Source organism: Typopeltis vanoorti, chromosome 1, assembly GCF_054136105.1.
Source record: "Typopeltis vanoorti isolate ZY-2024b chromosome 1, IOZ_Tvanoo_1.0, whole genome shotgun sequence".
NCBI lineage: Eukaryota > Metazoa > Arthropoda > Arachnida > Uropygi > Thelyphonidae > Typopeltis > Typopeltis vanoorti.
In genome coordinates, this window is record NC_143549.1 from 180453619 (window position 1) to 180476081 (window position 22463).

At 37.2% G+C, this 22463-nt stretch overlaps 1 protein-coding gene across 1 annotated transcript in view; it reads right to left on the bottom strand.

Annotated features, from left to right (window-relative positions):
- Positions 1-22463, bottom strand: part of Megf8 (multiple EGF like domains 8) — a 752012-nt gene that overhangs the window by 167773 nt on the left and 561776 nt on the right. The window contains exons 29-30 of the mRNA XM_090404705.1: positions 19551-19815; positions 8216-8393 (exon numbers count right to left, since the gene is read on the bottom strand). Of these exons, the coding sequence (XP_090260831.1) occupies positions 8216-8393; positions 19551-19815 (443 nt within the window). The remainder of the gene's footprint in view (positions 1-8215; positions 8394-19550; positions 19816-22463) is intronic.

The following is a 22463-nucleotide window of genomic DNA, read 5'->3' on the forward strand; positions in this document are numbered from 1 at the left end:
CTCTACCCATTTTAAAACCTTTAATCGAAAATCTAACTTTAAATAATACAGGCATATTGGTAAGCTTTGACATCACCTCATTGTTTACCAATATTCCCTTAAATGACACTTTAACACTCTTAAAAAACGTTTTTCCTTCTGATAATTGTAGAGCTCTTTTCTTTTGCCATCAATGCTGATTATTTTTTTCTTGGAAGAACAAAATCTACAAACAGACAGAGGGAACTGCTATGGTTCCCCCCCTCACCCCTCCTTTCCAATTTTTACATGGAAAATTTTGAAAAGTGAGCTATAGACTCAGCTCCTCTCAAATTGTCTATCTGGCTAAAATATATAGATAATGTGTTCTCTATTTGGCCCCATTGCCCAGACACATTAGACTCCTTCCTCAGTCACCTCAATAGCTACATCCAAGAATCCAATTTATGATGGAAAAGGAAAATAACAATAGTTTACCCTTCCTAGACACCTTAGTAACATGCCTTACTAATAGTAACCTTCCCTTTTCTGTATATATTGAAAACCTACAGGCAGATACATTCAAAAACTCTCCCACAACCACCCCTCTCAACAATAGAGACCATAAGCTTTGTTCCAATGGAACCTACCTTTCAACCAAATTCAACCATATACACAACATCTTCCTTTCCAATGGCCACAGCGATTACAGAATTAAAAAAAATAAACAGTTCCTCCCTCATTCCCCAGCCATCTCTTCAGAAGGACTTCAGAAATGCCATCACCATACCCTATTTTTTCTGATGTGCCACATCAGAAAAAAAATAGCCAACTCCTTAAAAAAGTACAACCTCCACACAGCGTTTAAGCCCCACCGTAAACTTACTACCCTTATCTGTTCCACCGAAGATCAGCTCCTTCCACTCTCAGTGCCTGGAATACATAGGGCACTACCCTGTTCCTGCAAGCTGGCTTACTTCAGATAGACAGACAGGCAGATCAGCAACCATTCATTTAGAAGAACACAAATCATACATCTGCGATCACGACTATGGTCAATCTGACCTCGCAGACCACGTTTTGGATACAACTCACAGGATCGCTTGGAGAAAAACCATCCTTTTCCACCATAATAAATTCAAAAAAGAAAAACTGTTTTTAGAATCTGCAGTGACACTCAGAAATCAACTAAATTTAAATAAATATGGTTGCATAAACTTCCCAAAATTTGAAAAACTTTAATTATCAGATATCCCATGTTACATCCTAGGCCACCTACTTAGTATTGTATTTAAGTGTGTTGGTAAAAGTTATTTGTAATCCCTGAAGATGTCTCAATGACTGAGACGAAATATTGAAAGCATTAAAATTAGCTTTAATCCTTTCGCAGTGCTGAAAATATTCCATTAAACCTCCAACATGATCTCCATCTAAAGCAGCTGAAGGCAAAACTTTGATGCACATGACTACCATGCTCCATTCTTTCTGAAGGATGAAAGAATTACTGATTTTTGCTCACTGTCCCAGCTATATCTTAAATTCTGTGGCTTTGTCTTTTCTGAATCCAACTATTTCCAATGCAAAAATCTAATAATTTTTTCTCTTCCTATTTCTTTGACCAAAACCAAATGGACCCCAAATTTTTCCTACTTTTGTTCTTGCTTCTCCAATCTGTGCATTGATATCTCCTAAAATGACTACTCTTATTGTGAATAATACCCTCCAAATGTTCCTCAAATAATGTCCTTTCCTCCATATCTAAACCTTGTGGTGCATATACTGGATAAGTGAGATTGGTTTCCCCATTACATTCAAATACAAGCCTCATTATGTTATCACATATTCCATCACATTTTACACATCTGTTATTTACTTCTTCGCTAATGACAAAACCAACACTATTTTTTGATTGGTCATCTGCTCCTTTTCAAAGCAAAACAAAGTCATCACTTAAATTTTCTTTCCTTGATTTTTTTCCCAATTTAATCTCACTCAAACCCAAATAATCAATTTTCCTCTTCATCATAACATCAACTAACACTTCCTCTTTATCTCAATATCTTCAATGTTCCTATTTTCAGTTTCCTTTCCAGTCCAGATTGTTTACCATGTATATCTTTGTTTCTTTTATTTTTTATTTTTTTAACTTCAATAAATCAGTGATACTTGTGTCAATTAGTTATACAATGTACAATTTACAATGAAACTTAAGGACTTACATTCTTGTGGTATACATATAGTATATTATATGTTTTTTTTTTTTTTTTTAGTATATCTTGTTTGTGTGCATCATACTGTGCCTTTCAATAATGATGGCTCCTGTATACATCACTTGCCTGATATGTTATCACTCAGCCTGCCACTATTTAAGGACAACATTCTGTACAGTTTCCTAAAAGGTTATGCAGCATGACTGGCAATTAAAAGATTGCGCAAGTAAGAGATGGGAGTATGCATATCTGTATAAAAGGTAGACAATAGGAAGAGATGGGTGACATCGATATAAATATCCCTGGTTTCTAGCAGCATTAGCAGTGTGTCAGAAACATGTGAGTGCTGACAGAGAGATACCAGAAGCATGGTTGAGGGCAAAGAAAGCAAACATGATACAGAGATGGATATAACATTAGGAAGTGTAACAGATTTCAAGGATGTGTTGATTGTAGGCAAATGTAGAGTAAAGGTAGGATGTTTAGAGAGAAAGAGATACTGAAAGAAGAAGTGGAAGATATGAAAAATGAGAGATTATGAGACCTGGAAGACTAACTGTCTGAGAAGGAGAGAGAGAGAGAGAGAGAGAGAGAGAGAATGGGAGAATCATTGAAAGAGAGAGAATATAAGAGGAAGTCATGATAGTGCAGGAGAAAGGGATGGGGGAGATGAAGGAAGGCAGAAAAGTGAGAGAACAAGAAGTGAGTGTGTTGGTGGGTGGGGGGGGGGAGAGGAAGGATGTAGGTGAGCAAAGAATGAACAGATCAGTGCAAGGTGTGATATATGAAGATTTCATGCTTTGTTATATGCAAAATAAAATGTGGGTGAGATGATATGAATGACCTGAGAAGTAGAATTAAACAGGCAGTGAGAGATCTGAGGTTAATGTTACAGGTTTCAGTAAATGGAGGGAAGAAAGTGCATGGATTATCTGGATATGATAATGCAAAGTGAGAAGCAGAACAGTAATAATGAATGCCATGATAGCAAGAATGTATTGAAAGGTAAGTTTGGATTATGCAGATGACAGAACACCGCACACATACATGGTGTTCTTCTGATGAGAGAAGAACACCGTGTGTGTGTGTGTGAGTGAGAACTGGGCTGCATTTGAACATGGAAGGGTGCATGCATCTAGAGAGATTGTTGTTCTATGGGCAAGTGAGATTGTTAGGTTATAACAGGGAAACTAAAGTCACCAGGGAGGATAGTTGCAGGGAATGGCTCTTGTAGGAACAGTCACTTGAAAGATGGAGAATGTGCGGTACTAAGCAGAGTTAAATAGAGTCTGGTAGGAATAACAGTAGGCATAAGATGTTTTTTTTATATATCTGGTCCACACATGAAAGGCCACAAGACCTATAACACACTAGTGCCATGTGTGGGCAACAGGAATAGAAGGAAGAGTCTGTTCACATTTTGCTTGAACAGCTGAGGGTTGTAATCTTTGGGGAAGGCAGAGTGGGAGAGACTGTACTAAAGGACAGAAGTAGATGGAATAAAAGAGGAAGCAGTGAAGTTGGTTCAGTGAGTTCTAAGATGAACTGCAAAAGGGGTGTTGGTTAGCAGTGGCTCTTGTTTTAATGATTTTGGAGGAGAATGGAGGAAAAAGTGGCCAATTCAGCAGAGCACTGTCCATGAAAGTATCTGTAGAAGAGGCACAAAGCAGAAACTGAATATCTGTTAGAGAAGGATCATTAACATGTTCGCTGCCAACTATGAGTATACTCATAGTTGGTATATGAGCCTCACAAGCCAACTATGAATATACTCTTATGTCAATTACCGACCTCCTATGCCAAGCACGAGTTAACCCATAGTATAAGCACCTTAATTTGGACCTTGGCAGAAGGAAAATAATTTCAGCAAAAGTATAGTATATTATATATGAGCCTCACAAGCCAACTACGAATATCTTCGTATGTTGATTACCGACCTCCTATGCCAAGCATGAGTTAACCTGTAGTATAACACGTAATTTGTAAGTCAAATTATGAATGGTACACTTTAAAACAATTTTCCATGCACAATGGTGTTTTTTTTTGGCACACAGGACAATAACATGTTTCCCGTCATTGTTTGTTTCGTGTACATACTCAGCATGGCATTGTCGGGCGTCAGTGCATGTAATATATAGGTGGGGTAATATGAGATTACTCGTAGTTGGCGTATGAAACAAAATTCTATCTGAAAAGCCGGCTACGAGATTACTCATACTGACCTTGAAGAAGTGAAAGTGCTCAGCGTGCGGTAACAAACTATGCCTGAGGAGCATGGCAGCAAACGTGTTAATTAGCTGGACTGCCCTCTTCTAGATAGAATTGAGCAATCTTAGAGAGGATTTTGGTACACCACCCCAAATATGCTAACAATATTCCATGACTGGGAGGATTTCAGCTTTGTATAGAGTTAGCAGCTGTGAAGTAATGGCTGTGTGAAAAAGTACACCAAGTTTTTTTGGCAGCTGCAGAAGCTATAGCTGCAATGTGGTTATGCCAGGAAAGATCGGAGGTGCGGTGCAAGTCTGTCCAAGAAGAGAAATCTGATTCTGTTTGGATATCTCAGTATTACTGAAGGTATGGGGAAGAGATGCGAGCTCTTTCTTGCGAGAGATCACACAGAACTCAGTTTTGGTGGCAATGAAGTTTACAAGATTGTCCTTGTCCCACTGGGATATAGCTAGGAGATTTGAGTTCAGGTCACTGATTATGGTAGATCTTGAGGATTCTAATACTTGAACACTACAGGGTTTGTCGAATGAAAAGGAGGAATGGAGTGTATATGGTCATCAGCAAAGCTATGGATAGGATTGGAAGTCTGTGAGAGCAGGTCATCTATATACAAGAGGAAGAGAATGTGTGAAAGAACAGAACCCTGGGATACTCCTGCACAGTGGGGAAATCTGAGGAGAGTAAGCTCTCTACCATGGCACACAGTGAGCGACCAGTGAGAAAGTTGGCGATCCAGTTGAAGAGTGGGAAAGGCAGACCACAGGATGGCAGTTTGGTGAGTAGGCCTCTGTGTCAAACCTAATTAAATGCCTTTGAAATGTCAAGGGCAACCTGAGTTTCTCTAATTTTCTCCATGGCTTGTGTCCATAGGTGGGTGGTGAAAGCAAGATCAGCTGTGGATTGCGAGTGGAGGAATCCATATTGCTGGTCACTAATTAGTTGGTATGTCTCTTGTTGGTTCAAGAGTTGGTTGTTGATGACCTTCTCCATAATTTTTGAGCAAACAGAAGTGAGAGCAATTGGATGGTAGTTCGTTAGTTGACTTTTATCACATTTCTTTGAGATGAGCTGGATGTGGACCCATTTCCATTTTGTCAGGATAGATTGAAGAGGTGATGATACAGGATAAATGTTAGTTCTGGGGCACAATTTTTTAACATAATAGGTGGGATACCATCAGGACCAAATGCGTTGTTTGAGTTCAGTTTGTTAAGGATTCTTCGGATTTCTTTTTGTCAGAAGACTATGGTAGAAGGGAGCCATTCTTTGTGGAGTGGAGGAAACTTTGCCCATTGGTGAGTATCAGGAGAATCAGGTATAAAGGGAAGGAATTAGTTGCATTAATAGCCTCATCTATCCAAAGACTATTGGAATCAGTGAAATGTAGCTGACAGAAGAGAATGTCCTGACAGGAATAGAAGTGAAAGGGTATAACATATTGTGTCTTCTCAGAGTAGAGAATTTGGAGGGAAATATTACTGAGAGTGCATGATGTGACATGGAGAGGTAGGCAGGACAGGATATTTAGTGGAATGAGAGCTGGAGGTATTCAGTCATTTGTTTGGGAAGTGCAGAATTAGTGATCATTATGAAAGATTTTAACTACAACAGTATAAATTGGGAAGAGAAATAGTAGCATGTAGTAGTAGTAGGGGAAGAGAATGTATGTAGTAGTAGTAGGGGAATGTTATTTCTGGCATTCTTGAGGAGCAAATGCCTTAGACGATATCTAGCAGAGAGACCAATAGGTTTGAGAGTTTTCGACTTGTTCTTAACATCAGAAGATATGATTGTAGCTGAGATATCATCCTTCCATAGACTGAGAGCAAGTGACCATGTAATCTTGACATGGAGGATGAATAGACAAGTAGAGGTGTTAAGGATTTGATAATTCCATTTAGGTGGAATTATAATGTAGGTGACTATAGTAACATTAGAAATCAGTATGGAGCAATTCCATGCTGGAGGAATTGGAGGAGAGAGAGAGAGCAGAAATGTACGAGACCTAGTTAAGAAACAATTATCAGCATGAATGGCAAACTGCACACCTTAAATGAAAAAATAAAATGTTCTGGTGCAAAGTGGATGACTAATGCAATCAAACAGGAACCGCAGATGAAAAAGAGATTATGGAAAAGTATAAAGAAAGGGATGGAGGCAAAAGTTACATGAAAGTTCACTGAAAAACAATTCATCGATAAAGCAATTCGCTGATACGTGTCAGACAGCCAATCTCCAGTCGAGTGCACTAATCCCATCTGTTCGACTTGAAATGCCAGGTTATTATTTGGCAATCTATCATAGGATTTAGCAAAATCTAAATATACCACAGTGTGTGCATCTCATTTTCCCAATTTACCTGTCTGGCTGTTATAATAAATTACTATATTGCTAAAACACGATTTTCCTTTAGTAAACCCATGCCGTTCATTAATGAGGATACTTCAAGACACATGGTGATATCAACAAATCCTAGATGCTGATTGATGTCGAGGTTGCTCAATTCCTTATTATATCACTCGCTCGCCATCAGTGTTCCTCGTCCCTCTCCACTGACCTCAAGTTCTGCAGGATGTTATTTTCACAAGGATCAAATACCTTTATGAAATGTTCATTTAACATCTCTACTATATCCATCTCAGTGGATATCATTCACTGCAACCAGTATAGCTAGTTAACAATCGTTTATATCGCCCAGAAAAAATCTCTCAAAACAATTCAAAACAAAAAAACAAACAAAAAAAAAATATGCATGCACATCTTCACTCCACATGCCTTTAATTCATTTTTTGGTGAACTGTATTTTCGATGAATTGTGATTTTTCGATGAATTGTTATTTTTCGATAAATTGTGTTTTCGATTAACTGCTAATTGGTGAATTGCTTTTTCGATTAACTGTTGTTCGATGAATTATATTCAATAAACTGTCTTTCGATGAATTGTTTTTTGGTGAACTCTCCGGATACCAGAGGCAAGTTGCATGAGTAATATAAGACTCCTTACTATGCTAGTCCCAGGAAAGCCATAATAAGGATGGCAAAACTAGAATATGACAAGAGAGTAGCCCCACAATAAAAGGAAAATCCTAAGAACTTCTTTCATCATGTGGCCAATATGAGGAGAATGGCAATGTGGAAGAAAGGCACTGTCAGATTAAAATAGGAGTTGAATGACCAATGCAGATGGCATAGTGGAGTTGCTTAATGATCACTTTATTGGGTTAATACATCCCCCAAAAAGAAGGGGTTTTTTTTTAGAGGGAAGGGTTCAAGACTTAGAAAGGGTTCTAAGTCTTGAATCCTTCTAATTTTTAAATGACAACTGCAAATTTAAATAAAAGAATAAAATGAAAATGCAGTGCAGGCCTTTCCTTTATGAGACCCATGGAGACCACTAAGAATGCATGGAGAAAGTGGAACCATTTTTAATTAAACATATACGTGTTCCAATTTTAACAATGGACCAGAATCAGAACCAAAGCAACTGAATTTATGACAGTATCTAGTGCATAAGGAGAATACGTTTGGAATATTGAGTATCTAGATGTCAACTGAGGCAGTGAGACTGGATGGGATTTCACCACATTAAGAGAATGCATTAAGGAACTGACATGGTTTTTCAATGAATGTGTCTCTTACTTCCTTTGAGAGATGAAACAGAGGCATTATAGGATTAATTTAGTTATAAAGATAGTGCTTTATTTTTTTTTAAACTATCATTTCAGCAATAAATGCTAAAGTATTACAATTGGTAGCACTTTATTTTAATCAATACTTTTTTTTTGCAATCAATTATATTACAAAATGATTCTTACCCTTCAATAACATAACCTATTTTGCATCTGCATTCAAAGCTTTCAAGTGTATCAACACATTCCTCATGATGCTCATCACAAGTATGATGATTATTCAAACATTCATTTTCAGCAGGACGTTTCAGATATGCCCAAACTGGGGGACCAGTAGACAGAGAAAACCACCTTGATATATTTGCTGGGAAGAAAATTTATCATGTTAAAAATAGTATATACTATTTGAATAAAATATATCAAAATTTCTAAATGATAACCGAAAATTCAAATAAAAGAATAAAATATGTCTTTCTTTTATGAGACCCATGCAGACAATTAAGAATGCATGGAGAAAGTGGAATTATTTTAAAATAAACATTATATGTTCCATTTTAACAATGTGGCCAGAATAAAAAACAAAGCAACTGAATTTATGACAGTACATGGCGATTAGAAAGTCCCTATGCAACTTTAAACCTTAATAACTTTAATGGAACATGTGCACTAGACATATTTAAATAACTTTCACACCTTAACATGTAACAAAAATTATATAGAATTTATTCAAAACCTCTAATATATTTCATCCAACGTTATATTGACATTATCAGGGAGAAAGACCATTAACTACATTCAAAAGATGAATCTACATAATGAGTCATAAATAATGTGTATATTAGTTTGTGTCTCGCTCACAGCTGAAGTATTATTACGAAACACCTCCAGGGAGTCCAAAGACTCATCGGGCGAGAGTGTGCCAACAGCATCGAACGATATACCCCTTCCAACTACTAACCGCACTCAAGCTTGCTTAACTTTTTGCGTGAGCCATTAGTAGCAGAGGCTCTATCAATCGACCAACCTATGCAGTCAATTATACTTCAGTTGCATTTAAGCAGGACAGTGCATTGTCCAACTAGGCCACAACCATCCAGGCATAGGTCAAGGAACACTCATCTGAGTTTGGGACCATCCAATGACTGCAAAGTCTCAGGAATTAAATCCAATTGGATCTCGCTGAGATGGATGCCATAGAGCGAGACATCAGATCTGCATTTCCGGGACTGATGTCTAAGGTGTAGTTGTGAACAATGCTGCACAGGCATGGCTAGAATTACCTCTGTCATCTGCTGGAGTCAATGCCTCAAAGAGTAAAGGCTGTTATTTGCCCTAGAGGGGGACAGACACACTATTAGTAATGCAATCTAAAGAAAATATTAACTATCATAAGTCTTAATTAATTATGATAGCATAATCGGTTAATGAAATAGTCTACACTCAATGGGCAAAATGTTAGAGATATCTACCATTTTGCTCATTGAGTGTAGACTATTTCATTAATCGATTATCATAATTAGGACTTATGATAGTTAATATTTTCTTTAGATTGCATTACTAGGTCTCTAAGGTTTAGTTCTTGTTTTCAAATTATACTATGTCTTTGCTTTGTTTTAAGTTTTTATCATACTCAAAACTAAATGGTGATTACATCTATTTCAAATCCCTTGTAAGTTCTTGTGTTCTGAACCAGTCTGAAGATATCACTATCCACAATAACATAGTGAATAAGACTTATTTCTAGAGGTGTTTTCTTCACATGAATTTACGTGCATCTTTATATTTGAATGTGTGTTAGTAATGACTAGGTCATGTCTTGAATTGAAGACCAGAAGGTACTTAACATTATTATTAAGGGTTGGGATTTATTTATGTTCTACTAATTAGGTCTGAACTGGAACAATTTACAGGAGCAAAAATGCGCTCCTCTGAATTAAATCCTCAACGATAGATATCCTAGAACCTAAACATCCATTGTTTTAGTAGAATAGAAATATATTTACAAAAAAAAAAAAAAAATAATAATAATAATCTTTCCATTCTGGAATAACTGCCTGAAGATCAAAAAGGATTCATTCTTTGGATAATTATTTCACCCCTGATTCGAATCCAGGTCTTCCCAATCTTCGTGTATACTGATTGAGCTACAGAAGCTTTCAGCATAACATTCTAGTGACCAGAAACCACTTCAGTCAATCATCTCTGGACCCTTTGCAATATCCTTCATCCTTTTGAAAATCAGGTAACTAAATCTGTGCACAGTAATCGATATACAGTCTGATCAAAATCTTCTACAATGAAATGATAATATTTTTACTTCTACACATCAATGTCTGCCTCACTGAATTTTTATAACCTGAAAATGAATCTCCACTGGGCTGTGCCATTCTTACAATTTTAGTAAAGTGCTCATGAAAGTTTAAGTCCTTATACACCATCACCCTCAGAGACCTCTCATTTCTTCTAGGATATTACTGCCAAGTTGTATACTCTGCATCCCATCTTTATTTCCCAAATTTTAAAAACTTATACCCTGCAATTCTGAAATGGTAGCCCAACTCACTTTCTAATTCACATCCTTGAACAAAGCATCTGTTCAACATGTCACAGCTCTTCCCAACTTTGCATTATCTGCAAAGAACTGCATATCACCTTTCAAACCTTTCTCAATATCATTAACATACAAATTGAATGACCAAAGAAATTATATACCATTTAAATTATTCGACAACAGCCCTAAAACAGATCCTCGGGCACACCACCATTGACTTGCCTCCTCTGGGATATCACTCCCCCATAGATAACTTGCTGATACCTTTCAGACAGCCAATCTCCAATCTGGTGCATCAAATCTACTATGTGACCCATCTGTTCAAATTTAATAACCAGCCTGTCATATGGCAATCTATCAAAGGCCTTTGCAAAATCAAACTATACTACTTTTTATGTATCTCCATTGTCCAATACATTTGTAGTTTGTTAAAATAAGTAAGTGAGCAGACTGGACAAATGCCATGGAGAAATTCGGTGAATCCCAAGTAGCTGCACTCGATATCTCCAAAGCCTTTGACCGAGTCTGGCACAAAGGCTTACTAAGCAAACTCTCATCATTTGGACAGACTCAGGACTTCTGCAGATGGATTGCCAGCTTCCTGTCTGGATGCACACTATGTGTGATGGTAGATGGCTCCCTATCCTCTCACCATTCAACAAATGCTGGGGTCCTGCAAGGTTCAGTTCTCTCACTGACCCTCTTCCTTCTGTATATCAATGACCTACTTCAGTTGACCTCTAACCCAATACACAGTTTTGCAGATCACATTACATTCCTCCCTCTCATTTGACAAACCCTACTCTACACAACTCACCTCAACCCACAGAACATCAACCACCACTGCCCTTAATTCTGACCCCCAAGCAATCTGCCAATGGGGCTCAGATAACCTCATCAATTTCAATGCTAGTAAAACCCAGTTCTGTCTTATTTCTCACAAAAAAGAACCATTTTCCCTCAGCATTGTTTTCGATAACACTCAAATTCTCAGACAAGATGAAATTTCTCTCCTCAGAATTACCTTGACATCAAGCCTCTCCTGGCACAAACACATCACAACCATTGCATCCTCAGCTTCCAAAAAACTAGGCTTCCTCTTTTGCTCAAGACGCTACTTCACCTCAAAACAGCTGTTAACACTATAAAAGTCACAAATCCACCCAGCTCTCGAATACTGCTCTCACATCTGGAGTGGGGCTCCAAAAAGCTCCCTCAAAATGCTTGACTCAATACAGAGGAGAGCAATTAGACTAATAAATGACCCATCCCTCACCAACTCACCCCCCCACTTTCACATAGACTCCTGGTCTCCGCAATCTGTATATTCTATAAACATTTCCATGGGAAATGTTCATCTGAAACAGCATCAATAATTCCCCCACCCTGTACTAAGCCCATCAGAACACGTACAGCTGCCGCCCAACATCCTTTTACAGTACACCTCGAAACCCACAGAACAAGTTTCTTTTCCTCCTCGTTCATCCCCGCTACTGCAGTATTGTGGAACAGTCTTCTCCCAGACGTATTTTCCAAGAAATACAACATACAGGCATTCAAATCTAATGTAAACAAGTTTCTCCTTTCGCAACCCACCACCCATATACGATACTAACGTACTATAGGTTGACCGGCCAACCTCCTGTATATGGGTCCAACATAAAAAAAAAAAAAAGAAAAAGAAAAAAAGACATAAAAACATCATCTTTCTTCAGCAAACTCATGCTGTCCATGGAATATTACTGTTGTCAATCCAATTCTGCTTGGTCCTTACTAATTTGTCTAAACTTTAAACCACAACTCTTGACACAGATTGGTCTATAATTCAAGGCCTTAATCTTATCACCTCCCTTAGAAAGTAGAACAATTCTGCCCTCTTTCCACACCTTTGGAACTTTGTCCAATATAAGACTCATATTAAACAAGCAAGTCACTGTTGTTGTTGTTAACTCTCTGGAACAATGCTTCAAAATGCATGCTGATACATGCTGATATATTATCAAGCCATACAGGTTAATTAATATCTAGGTTACTCAATCACCATAAATGTCCTGCTTACTTAACATCAGTCCCTCTTCCTCCTTCTCAATATCATTAACATACAAATTGAATGCCCAAAGAAATTATATACTATTTAAATTATTTGGCAACCTCTCCCTCCCTTCCTGTATGATGTGACATTCATGATGATGAAATACTTATTTATTATCTCAGATTATCATCATTCTACCATTTCACAAGCTATTATCATCTTTCTAAAATAATTTAATATCTGCAGGTTACATATCTAAAGAACTCCCTGGGATATATATATATATATATATATTTTTTTTTTCCCCTTGCGTTATTAACTAACTGCTCCTTATTGTGCACTTTTGCTACCTTTATAAAGTGCCCCTCCTCTCCTACTTTTCATACTACTCAATGCAACTGATTATACAACTCATCTCGTGCCTCTAAAATGTGAGGGCATGCTGTCTTCTTCCAGCATGCCCTCACTTCTTCATTCATTGCTTTCATACCTTACATAACTCCCAAACCTTAGAAATACATTCAGACATTGCCTCTGCCATCTAGTTCCCAAATAAGGTCCAAGAAGCACCGATCTCCTTTCTTATCAATTCCTTATTCCACCTACTGCTGCAAGACATTTTCTGAGTTTATCGTAATCATAAGTTTTATAGCTCCACACATATCTCTTTCTCACAAGAGTCCTCATATGACTGGCCACCACCTAATGGTCACTCTCACAAATCAGAGAGAGATTTAACACCCCATTTATAATAACATCCTCTGATGAGATGATCAAATCCAAGGTCCTTGATCCTCATGTGCTCTCTATCATGTACTGCATAAGGGAGTGGTCTCTCAGGAATTTCTGAAATGCATTCTCTTTTCTTATTTTCCAAGAAATAAGAAATCACGCTTTTCCTATTTTCCAGGAAATGTATAGGCCAGGATAACTGGCCTATACATTTCCTTCTCAGTACTCTCCACATTACCAGGTCTATAGGAACATTCAACTAAATATTTCATTCTGTCTGCACATACTGCTTCAAAATCGCATCTCCACATTGGATAGGCATAACTCATCTGCTGCTATCAGCAGCACCAGTCTTACCTTTCTGCCCTGCTTGTCTTCAATAAAACCATTATATTTCTCCATTCCTCTTCCTGATTATGTGATCTTCATCCAACTACATCTCACTTATTCGGATGCTTTTGGGGCAAATGAATTAAATAAATGCAAAAATTTTGTTCCCCTCACTTCAGATACTTCTGGCATTCATAGTAAACAAAAACAATAGCCCATTTCCAGTTCTATAACAAATTCAAATGACATCACTTCTTTGATGTGACTCCTGCGTATCCCCCCCCCCCCGGCCATTTCTCTCTATCATACCAATCCCACACAATCCTCTCCAGATCCAAATGCTGTACCTGCATTACATGCCATTTCCTTTCTTATCCTCACACATTCATTTATTCCAGCATTACTCTTCTCATGCAATGTCTCCCTGTCCATCCTGCCTTCTGCTTCTCTGTCTGTCTTGTGTTCCGTTCTCATTCCCTTCACTAACACTACTCATGTTTGCATTCACAAGCTTGTCTACTCTATTTTCCAAATCTTCCATTTACTGCAGTCATTACTCTTCCTTCCAGCAAATATTTCTCCAGCAGTTGTACACCAAGACCATTTAAATGCAGTCTATCTCTCTCTCTTATATAGTTCCATTAGTTCCTCAAATTCTTTCCCAGGTTCACAAAATGCACTCCTTTCTTCAACTTTGCTAGCATACCATTATTCATGATCTTTTTTTTTTTTGCCATCTTTACTGACTTATCATACCTAGGCAACACACTAACTGCACTTGATATTTATTACTCTCATCAACAAACTCCTAATATTCATTCCAACATTTTCCTTGTTTCAACCAAATAATTTCCTACTACCAACTCTTTTGCTTGCTTACTCCTCATATCCAACAACAACCCCATTTCACTCTGCTAATTTATGCACATATCCTTTATGTTGATACATAATGTTAGCATGATGTTAGGAATGAATATTTCATGTTTGAATTATTCATTCAAACAGGCTTATCATTACTGCTATCTTTCCTACATTTCCAAGAATGAACATTTCTGTATATGATTCATTTGCTACATTGCTGATGCTGCTCAAGTCTCCAACAAAAACACCAGTTTTTCCTCTTTTTCCCTCAGTTTCCCCTCTTTAATGGCTGAAAGAATAGTTTTCCTCTTCTTCTTCACTATCAAAAGAAATTAAAAATATTACTGAAACATTTTCCTCACTACTAGTACTTTTAATAGGGTTTTAATCACAAATAAGTCACATTTTCCAGTTTTTGTAATTTGAAATCTGTCTACAGTGAAATTGCCTGCCATTCAGAAAATTTATCTTTGAGTTAAAATCTAGAGTAGATGATTATTAACAAGCTGAGAAGTCAACTTTAGGCAAAGATCGGGAGATGGTCATTGGTATTGGAAGAAGATCAGGGTCAGAGGGATAAATCAGGTAGGAGTTAGAGGGGATGAGTAGCATCATTAAGATGAAGAAGAAAAAAAAGTTCTGGAAGAGCAGTACAAAGCACAGAAAGAGAAAAGAAGAGTGTGACCAGTATGATAAGGAAGGCAAAATCAGACCGGCAGCACGTCCATTGCCAATCACGCGATATCGCGTGATGCAAGTTCCCATCGGTCGGCCGGTCACGCTTTATCACGTGGACATCGCTATCAAGTAAAAAAAATTTGGCCACCACACGAGATTCCAATTTTCAGCTTGGCAATGAACATGTTAAAGGAAATTAGCTGGACAGGCTAGAGGAAATCTCAAGGAGTTCTATATGGTGAATAAAAGAAAGAATGACTATGGAAGGATTACTTTCAACAATGCTTATACCAGAAGAAAAAATATGCTATCTACCAATAACTGTCCAGACACTTTAGCAATTTACAACTGATACAAGCACAGACCCTAATATCAAGTATGTCTACCTTTGGCTTTGATCACCTCCTGCTCCCTTTGAGGGAGTCTTTCCACTAATGTGCAGCAGGCATCAGGTGGAATTTGTCTCCATTCCTCCATCAAAGTAAGAATGAGTTCAGCAACAGATTGAGGATGTGCTGCACAAGACCTCAATTACCGCTCCAACTTGTTCCACGGGTGTTCGATGAGGATGAGGTCGGGGCAAGGTAGGGTAGTCGTTTAACACCCATCACTTCATATCATTCCATAACAGCTGCAGTTTTGTGGCATGGGGCATTGTTGTCTTGATAGTAACATGGGTCTGTTCCTAAAAAATTCACAGTGTAGGCAGCACCTGATTATCCAGAATATCAAGGTAGTGAGCTGCCTTCATGGAACCAAAGACAACAACAACAACAACCAGTGGTCCCACTCCAAACCAGCTGAATGCACCCCACACCATTACTCCTCCACCATCAAACTTTACTGTGGGTACAACACACTATGGTAACAAGGTTCACCAGGCTGCCTCCACACCCTACCATCAGACTGGAAACACCCATTTTGCATGCCACCTTGATCCATCACTCCAGAGTTCACATGCTCTTTGCACCAGGACAGACGAGCTGCCTTGTTCGTTGTTGTGATGTTTAGCTTGTGTGCTGCTGCTCTTCTACGGAAACCCAGTAAATGGAGTTCTTTTCACACAGCATTAGTGCTCACCATGGTTTTACTGGGGCACTCTGGAACTCATCGCTGTGCCAGTTTTTGCATGCCACTCATTTTAACACCCTCCTGACCCTGTCGGTCATTTTTGGCAGTCGGCCTGGGTGTTTTCCTGCATTAGTGACATTAGTGATGCCAGAATGTCTCCATTTGTTGATCAAATCACCAATCGCTGATTTTGTATGCTCCAGTTGAGCAGCAATGGCATGTACGAACATGCCACCAATGTAATAGCCCACGATGTATCTCTCTCAAAGTCACTGAGTTCATGTTGTGTTGCCATACCACCTGTATTCAACTGCTATGAATCAAGGGTAAATACTGTGTCCTACTCTCTGTACACTGGTTTTTATGTTATTAACAAACCTGGAATGTTCCATAACTTCAAATAACAGGGTAGATATTGGTAGATAATTGTCTACCAATATCTGCAATTCAGACAATTATCTACCAAAACATTGGTAGATAATTGTCTGAACAATCATTGGTAGATAATGTAGCTGAATGATCACTTTGCAAGGGTGTATTATTCAGGTGGAAATACTACAGTCAGATGTGACAATGACTGATATGAGAACAGAGATAGAAGAAACTGAGGTGCCTAGAACACTGTAGAACCTTAAAATTCTGTGCATTAAGAGAAAATATGCAAGATAATTGGCAGTTCTTCTGACCAAGTTATTAACAGAAGTCTCTGCTGTGGTAAGGTCCTGAGGGGGAGGAAATGAGAAAAAATAGTTCTGTTGCACAAAGAAGAATACAAGAAGAGGTAGTGAATTATAGACCAATTATTACTGGGATTGTGGTTAAAGTATTAGAGAAGTGGTAAAAGAGAATTCAGAATGGGTGGATAGGAATATAATACTTTATCAGAAGAGAGGTTTTGTGAAGGAAATTACTTAGTAATTTACTTAATTTTTTCTAATAAAGTGAAAGTTGAATTGGATAAAAGACACAGGATACACAATGATGTTGCTATGGTTTGCAGAGGCATTTGACAAGATAAATAAATAAATGATAAAAGCATTCTTTATCATTTATTTATTTATGGACAACGATCAAAGAATAATATGTGGGGAGATGTTGAATCTAGGAGAAGATGAGTGATTAGTGGTGTACTGCAGGACTCTATACTTGGGCCACCACTATTTAATCTGTATGTTAATAATATAAGAGATGATTCAAGGAGAAATATCCAGCTATTTGCTGGTGAATGCAAAATCATTTAGAGCGACAGTTAATAAAGATGATACGGAGATCCTGTAGGATGATTTAAATGGAATGGCAGTATGTACAAAGGATTAGTTTAATAAAAAAACGAATAAATAGAATAAATATGCATTTTTGGGTGAAAAGATTAGAAGCTGGGTAATACACTGATGGAAATAGAATTTAAAAAACTGATGAGGTTATGGATTTGAAGGTAACTTTGGACAGAGAGTTAACGTTTAGAAGGTATAATGCAAAAATGGTCACAATAGCTGGCTGAATGATTCTGTAGCTTATCCTACAAAAGTAGCTTATCCTATCTAACTATATTCCCTTTGAGGACAGTTTGAACATCTGTGGAATGCAAAGGCTAGTTGATAAGTGGAAAAGAGAAGTAATAGAGAAACACATAAGTTATTAAAAGGATTAATATAAATGACACAGAAGACTTTTCACAACAAGGGAGGCAGCAAGGGAACAAAGAGTTTCACCTGGAGATTGTGTAAGAGTATGGTTAGTAAAGATGTGAGGACCAGATTTGTTTATTTTTTTGGAGAACACCAAATGAGTGAAATGAAATGAGTTTTGCAGAGTTGGTTGTGAGTGATTTTTTGGTGAATGAGCTGAAAAGAAATATAAAAGGCATTGCATGAATAATGGTTAGTGCATAGACCTTCCATCATGAGTCTTTGACTCCAAGGAGATGCCTGAGAATACTACTCTAGCTGCTCCTTCCTTTTTCTGAACACTATTGTCTGAATAAATTATTTCATATGTATTATTAAGATGCATGTCAACTACTTTAGTCTTCATCTTGTAATACCAACTATCTCAACACAATGTTGGTAGCATGCTACACCTTTGCAGCGAGTTGCCCTGGTGTTGTATCACCTTGCCCTAGTCCTGAAGATACTTTCAGGCGCAAACTTTGTTTGCTCACACTTGGATAAAGGATTAAACAAAATTTATTATATCTCAACACAGTCTGCTAATGCCAACTCTTTTTTCCATCAATGCTTATTATATCGATAGTAACTATCTTACTTCAGTTTGAGATTGTTGTAAGTAGTGGACTTTTCATTGTCCTTTCTGATTCCATGATGAAAACAAAATGGGATCAAGGTGGGGCTTTTTTTTTTTTTTTTTTTTTTAAACTGGCCAACAAACCATTTAAATAAAATTAATTGGTTTCTGACATGATATCTGTTTATGTTGTGCCATCTCATTATATGTGTTATTTAAATGAATATAGTTTGATTGGCTAAATCCCAAACTGCAAACTCATCTTCATTTTGACAGGTGTATTTACTTGGCCTCTGGGTCAGGACTCTAAATCAGTTTTTTGCATTCATCTACATGCTGTGTGTGTGTGTGGGGTGGGGGTCATATCTCAATAATAATTTTGGTCCTTAGTTGCCCTTAATAATAATAAGAAGAATATTGAGTAATTATTTTAGGGTGGGACACAAATTTCATTGCCCTGTATGAGACCACTGCTCCACTAATTAAAGGTCTGAAGTGGCTTGAAAAAGTTTCAGGTTGGATCTCTAGAGCAGGGATTTCTGGAATATATAAAAAATAAATAACAAAAATGATAAAAAAATTCTTTAGTTCACTCACAGTACTGATGTACTATAGGTACGAAATCTTCTGTGGGGGGAAAATACATAAAAAATTATATTTTTGCATCTAGTTCTTGTTGATATGCTAAGGCACTATAGAAATAATGTTTACAAATAAAAATAAAAAAAATGGTGTGACCAAAAAAAAAAAAAAAACAGTTTTTGAACCTATGTTTTTTTCAGCATTACAAATCACCAGTGCTATGTTTTCTGGCCTCTATACTACTGACTATTGATTAGATATAGAGAAACACAAAAGAGCGACAACTCTTACTGTTTCTTTTTTTGTTTAGTATGCTTTCTTTTATTCTTCTGAAGCCAAAAAAAGTTTGTTGAATGTATTAAGAATTATAAAAAGTATAAAAAATAAAATTATATATAGCTATAGAAATATTTGAGAACAGATATAAAGGTAAATGTTACCTCCTAAGTGCCTTTCATAATGGAAAACTGACAAAGGACGGCATTCTCCTCGAACTGGTCCTAATATTCCACCTTCAATACATAGGCCTTGTCCATCCACCAAAGGACCAGAAAATGCACACCAACCACAATGAGGATAAGAAAGACAGTGAGCTGACTGATTGTGCTTCCAACATGGAATAGGACAGTTAGATTTTGGACGGTGAAGTACTGGACCACATGAACCAGCTTCACACCGTAGAAGTTCGAAACTGGGAGACATGCACTAGAAATTATTTTTAAAAATACAAAATGGCAATTAAATTTGAATTTAAACAAGAAATATCATCGACAGACTATCATTAAAATATATATAAATAGTATAATTTTGCTATTGCTACCTTGCCATGGTTAGTGGATATTAACATTAATCTGGGTAGCTCAGACACAAAGTCCATTTAAGATGAAATATCACAAACTTTCATTAAATAATGCTCTTCTTCAGAGACTACTTGAATTTTCATGTCCCTATTATCTTTATTACTATAATTATTTATCATTAAAAATTTATAATTATAAGTGATAACTTTAATTAACATAAAATTTCTTATTTTTATTATAGGATAAAATGTTTCATCTTTATTAACTCCTGTCTTTTAAAGCACTAGTAATTACACCAATTCATCTATATATCTTGGTCTTCCACCTAGATCTTGGTGTGTCAGCTTGTCATCAAACACCTGTTTTGCTCATAATTTCTCTCCCATTCTCACTAACATTAAAAATGTTAGTAAAGAGCTCTGGAAAAGATAAGTGCTATTTTGTGCAACAATTACAGATATTACTTGAAATTTAGTACACTGTTGTTTATTTTTAAAAATTTAGTGTGTCAACATGATTACTGGCGAGTTGATACTGACTTTATTGATTGAGATTTTGAATCTTGCCTTCTTTGAATGGAACACAATGGCAGCCCTTACAACATCAACCATGTGGGCATCGATCAGTGTGACTAACTGAGCAGTGCAAAAATCAAATGGCATCAATGAAGTACATTTTTCAAAAATGGTTTGATGTCATGAGTGTAACATGTATGCAAGGTGGAATATGAAGGATGTGTATGTACAGAAGCTGAACAAGAGACAAGAGAGTGTGTTGGTTTGTAAAAAGCATGATATTTTATTAGACAATGAAATAACAAATGCAAAACAGACTGAAGAAATGAATATTAGTATAAATGAAAGAAAAGGAAATTAAATAGTAGTGGCCCAAGTACAAAGAATCTGCAGCATGCTGCTAGTCACAGGCCTTCTACTGGACTCTACCCCTGAATAAACTACTGCCTGGTATCGCTCCATCAATCACCATCTTATCTACACCAACTTCATATCCATCCCCATGTGCAGCAATTTATTTATCTGAATTTTATTCCATATCTTGTTAAAAGTCTTTGCAAAGTCTAGCAGTATCACCATATATATCCATTATCTTCATCCAACTCAGCTTTCACTACATTATAAAAGGTATGTTACTGGGGCATGATCCATCCTTCACAAAATCACAATGCCCATTCCTGGATTTTTCCAATAAACTCCCTACTGGCGAGGTGGATGAAATAGTGAGACCAAATTGCACTTCTTATTCATGTTATTCAATGGGTGTTACAGAACTGTATCCACATTTAGCTGGACGTCTATAGACATCATGGCTGGTTGAGGGGTTAACCAACTTCTCCAGTACCTTGACTACCATGTGCAAGATGTTAACTGGTTGGTAATTTGTTACTTCAGTCTTGGAGCCTGCTTCATGCAATGGAACCATTTTTCCCTCTTTCTACCTCACTTGAGATCAACCCAGAGCTGAATCTTAAATTACACAATGTAGTGAAAGGCATTGCCAATTCCCTAGCACCTTCTTGCATCAGAAATGGTATACCATCTAGCTCCATAGCTGTATTTACATATAATATCCATTACATGTAAATACAGCAAAGGATATTACAGGTTATGTAATATCCTATGCACCTCCAGTTTATCTACTATAAGAGAGGCAAGAGCTAATATTAGCCCTTGCCTCTCTTGTTACCGCAATATCTTCACCTGGATGATATACCCTCGCAAAGTGTTCACTTAGTAATTCCGCTATTTTGTCTGCTTCAGTTACCTCCCTACTATCAGCATTCATCAAAATTATTCTTCCTTTTACTTGCCACATATTGAAAGAACTCCTTGGGATTATCTTTGGCATGTTACTGCTAATTCTTCTCTGAATTTGCCTTTCTTACCACACTGGGCACCCTTCTGGCTTGTGCTTTGTACTGCTCATGTGCCTGTTGGTCACCTTTCTCTTTGAATTTCCTCCATAAATTTTTCTTTTTTTTGTAGCTCTTGCTTAATGAATGCTGTTCATCCATTTAACTTCCACTTGATTTATCTTCTCCTGACTCTAGGTATGCAGTCTGCTATTACTTACTTCATGCATTACCAACATCTAACCCTTGCACTTTCTCCAAGTTTTTCCATAGCATTGCTTCAAGCAATTTCCAAAGTTTGTCATACTTACCAGTCCTATAATTCCATATATTCTTCCACTCATTGAGCTTATTTGCTGATGCATACTATCCTCACCATCCTTCATGTCTCCTTGTCTATAGCAGCAAACAACTTATATTTTGTTTCTGTTGGTCTCTATCTCACAAAAGATGGCCCTGAATTCAGCACTATCTTCATTGACCTTCAGTTGAACTCCTACTCTTTGGCTGCAGTTCATCAGCTATCGTCACCAATACCCCCCCCCCCCAGTTTTTTCTCTCTATCCTCCATGAAAATATTATAGCCTTCACATTCTATCTCACTAACTAATGTCAAAAACTCCTCCCTCTTGTTATGAATGCTCCTGACATTAGTTTACATAAAGCACAATTGTTCCCTACAC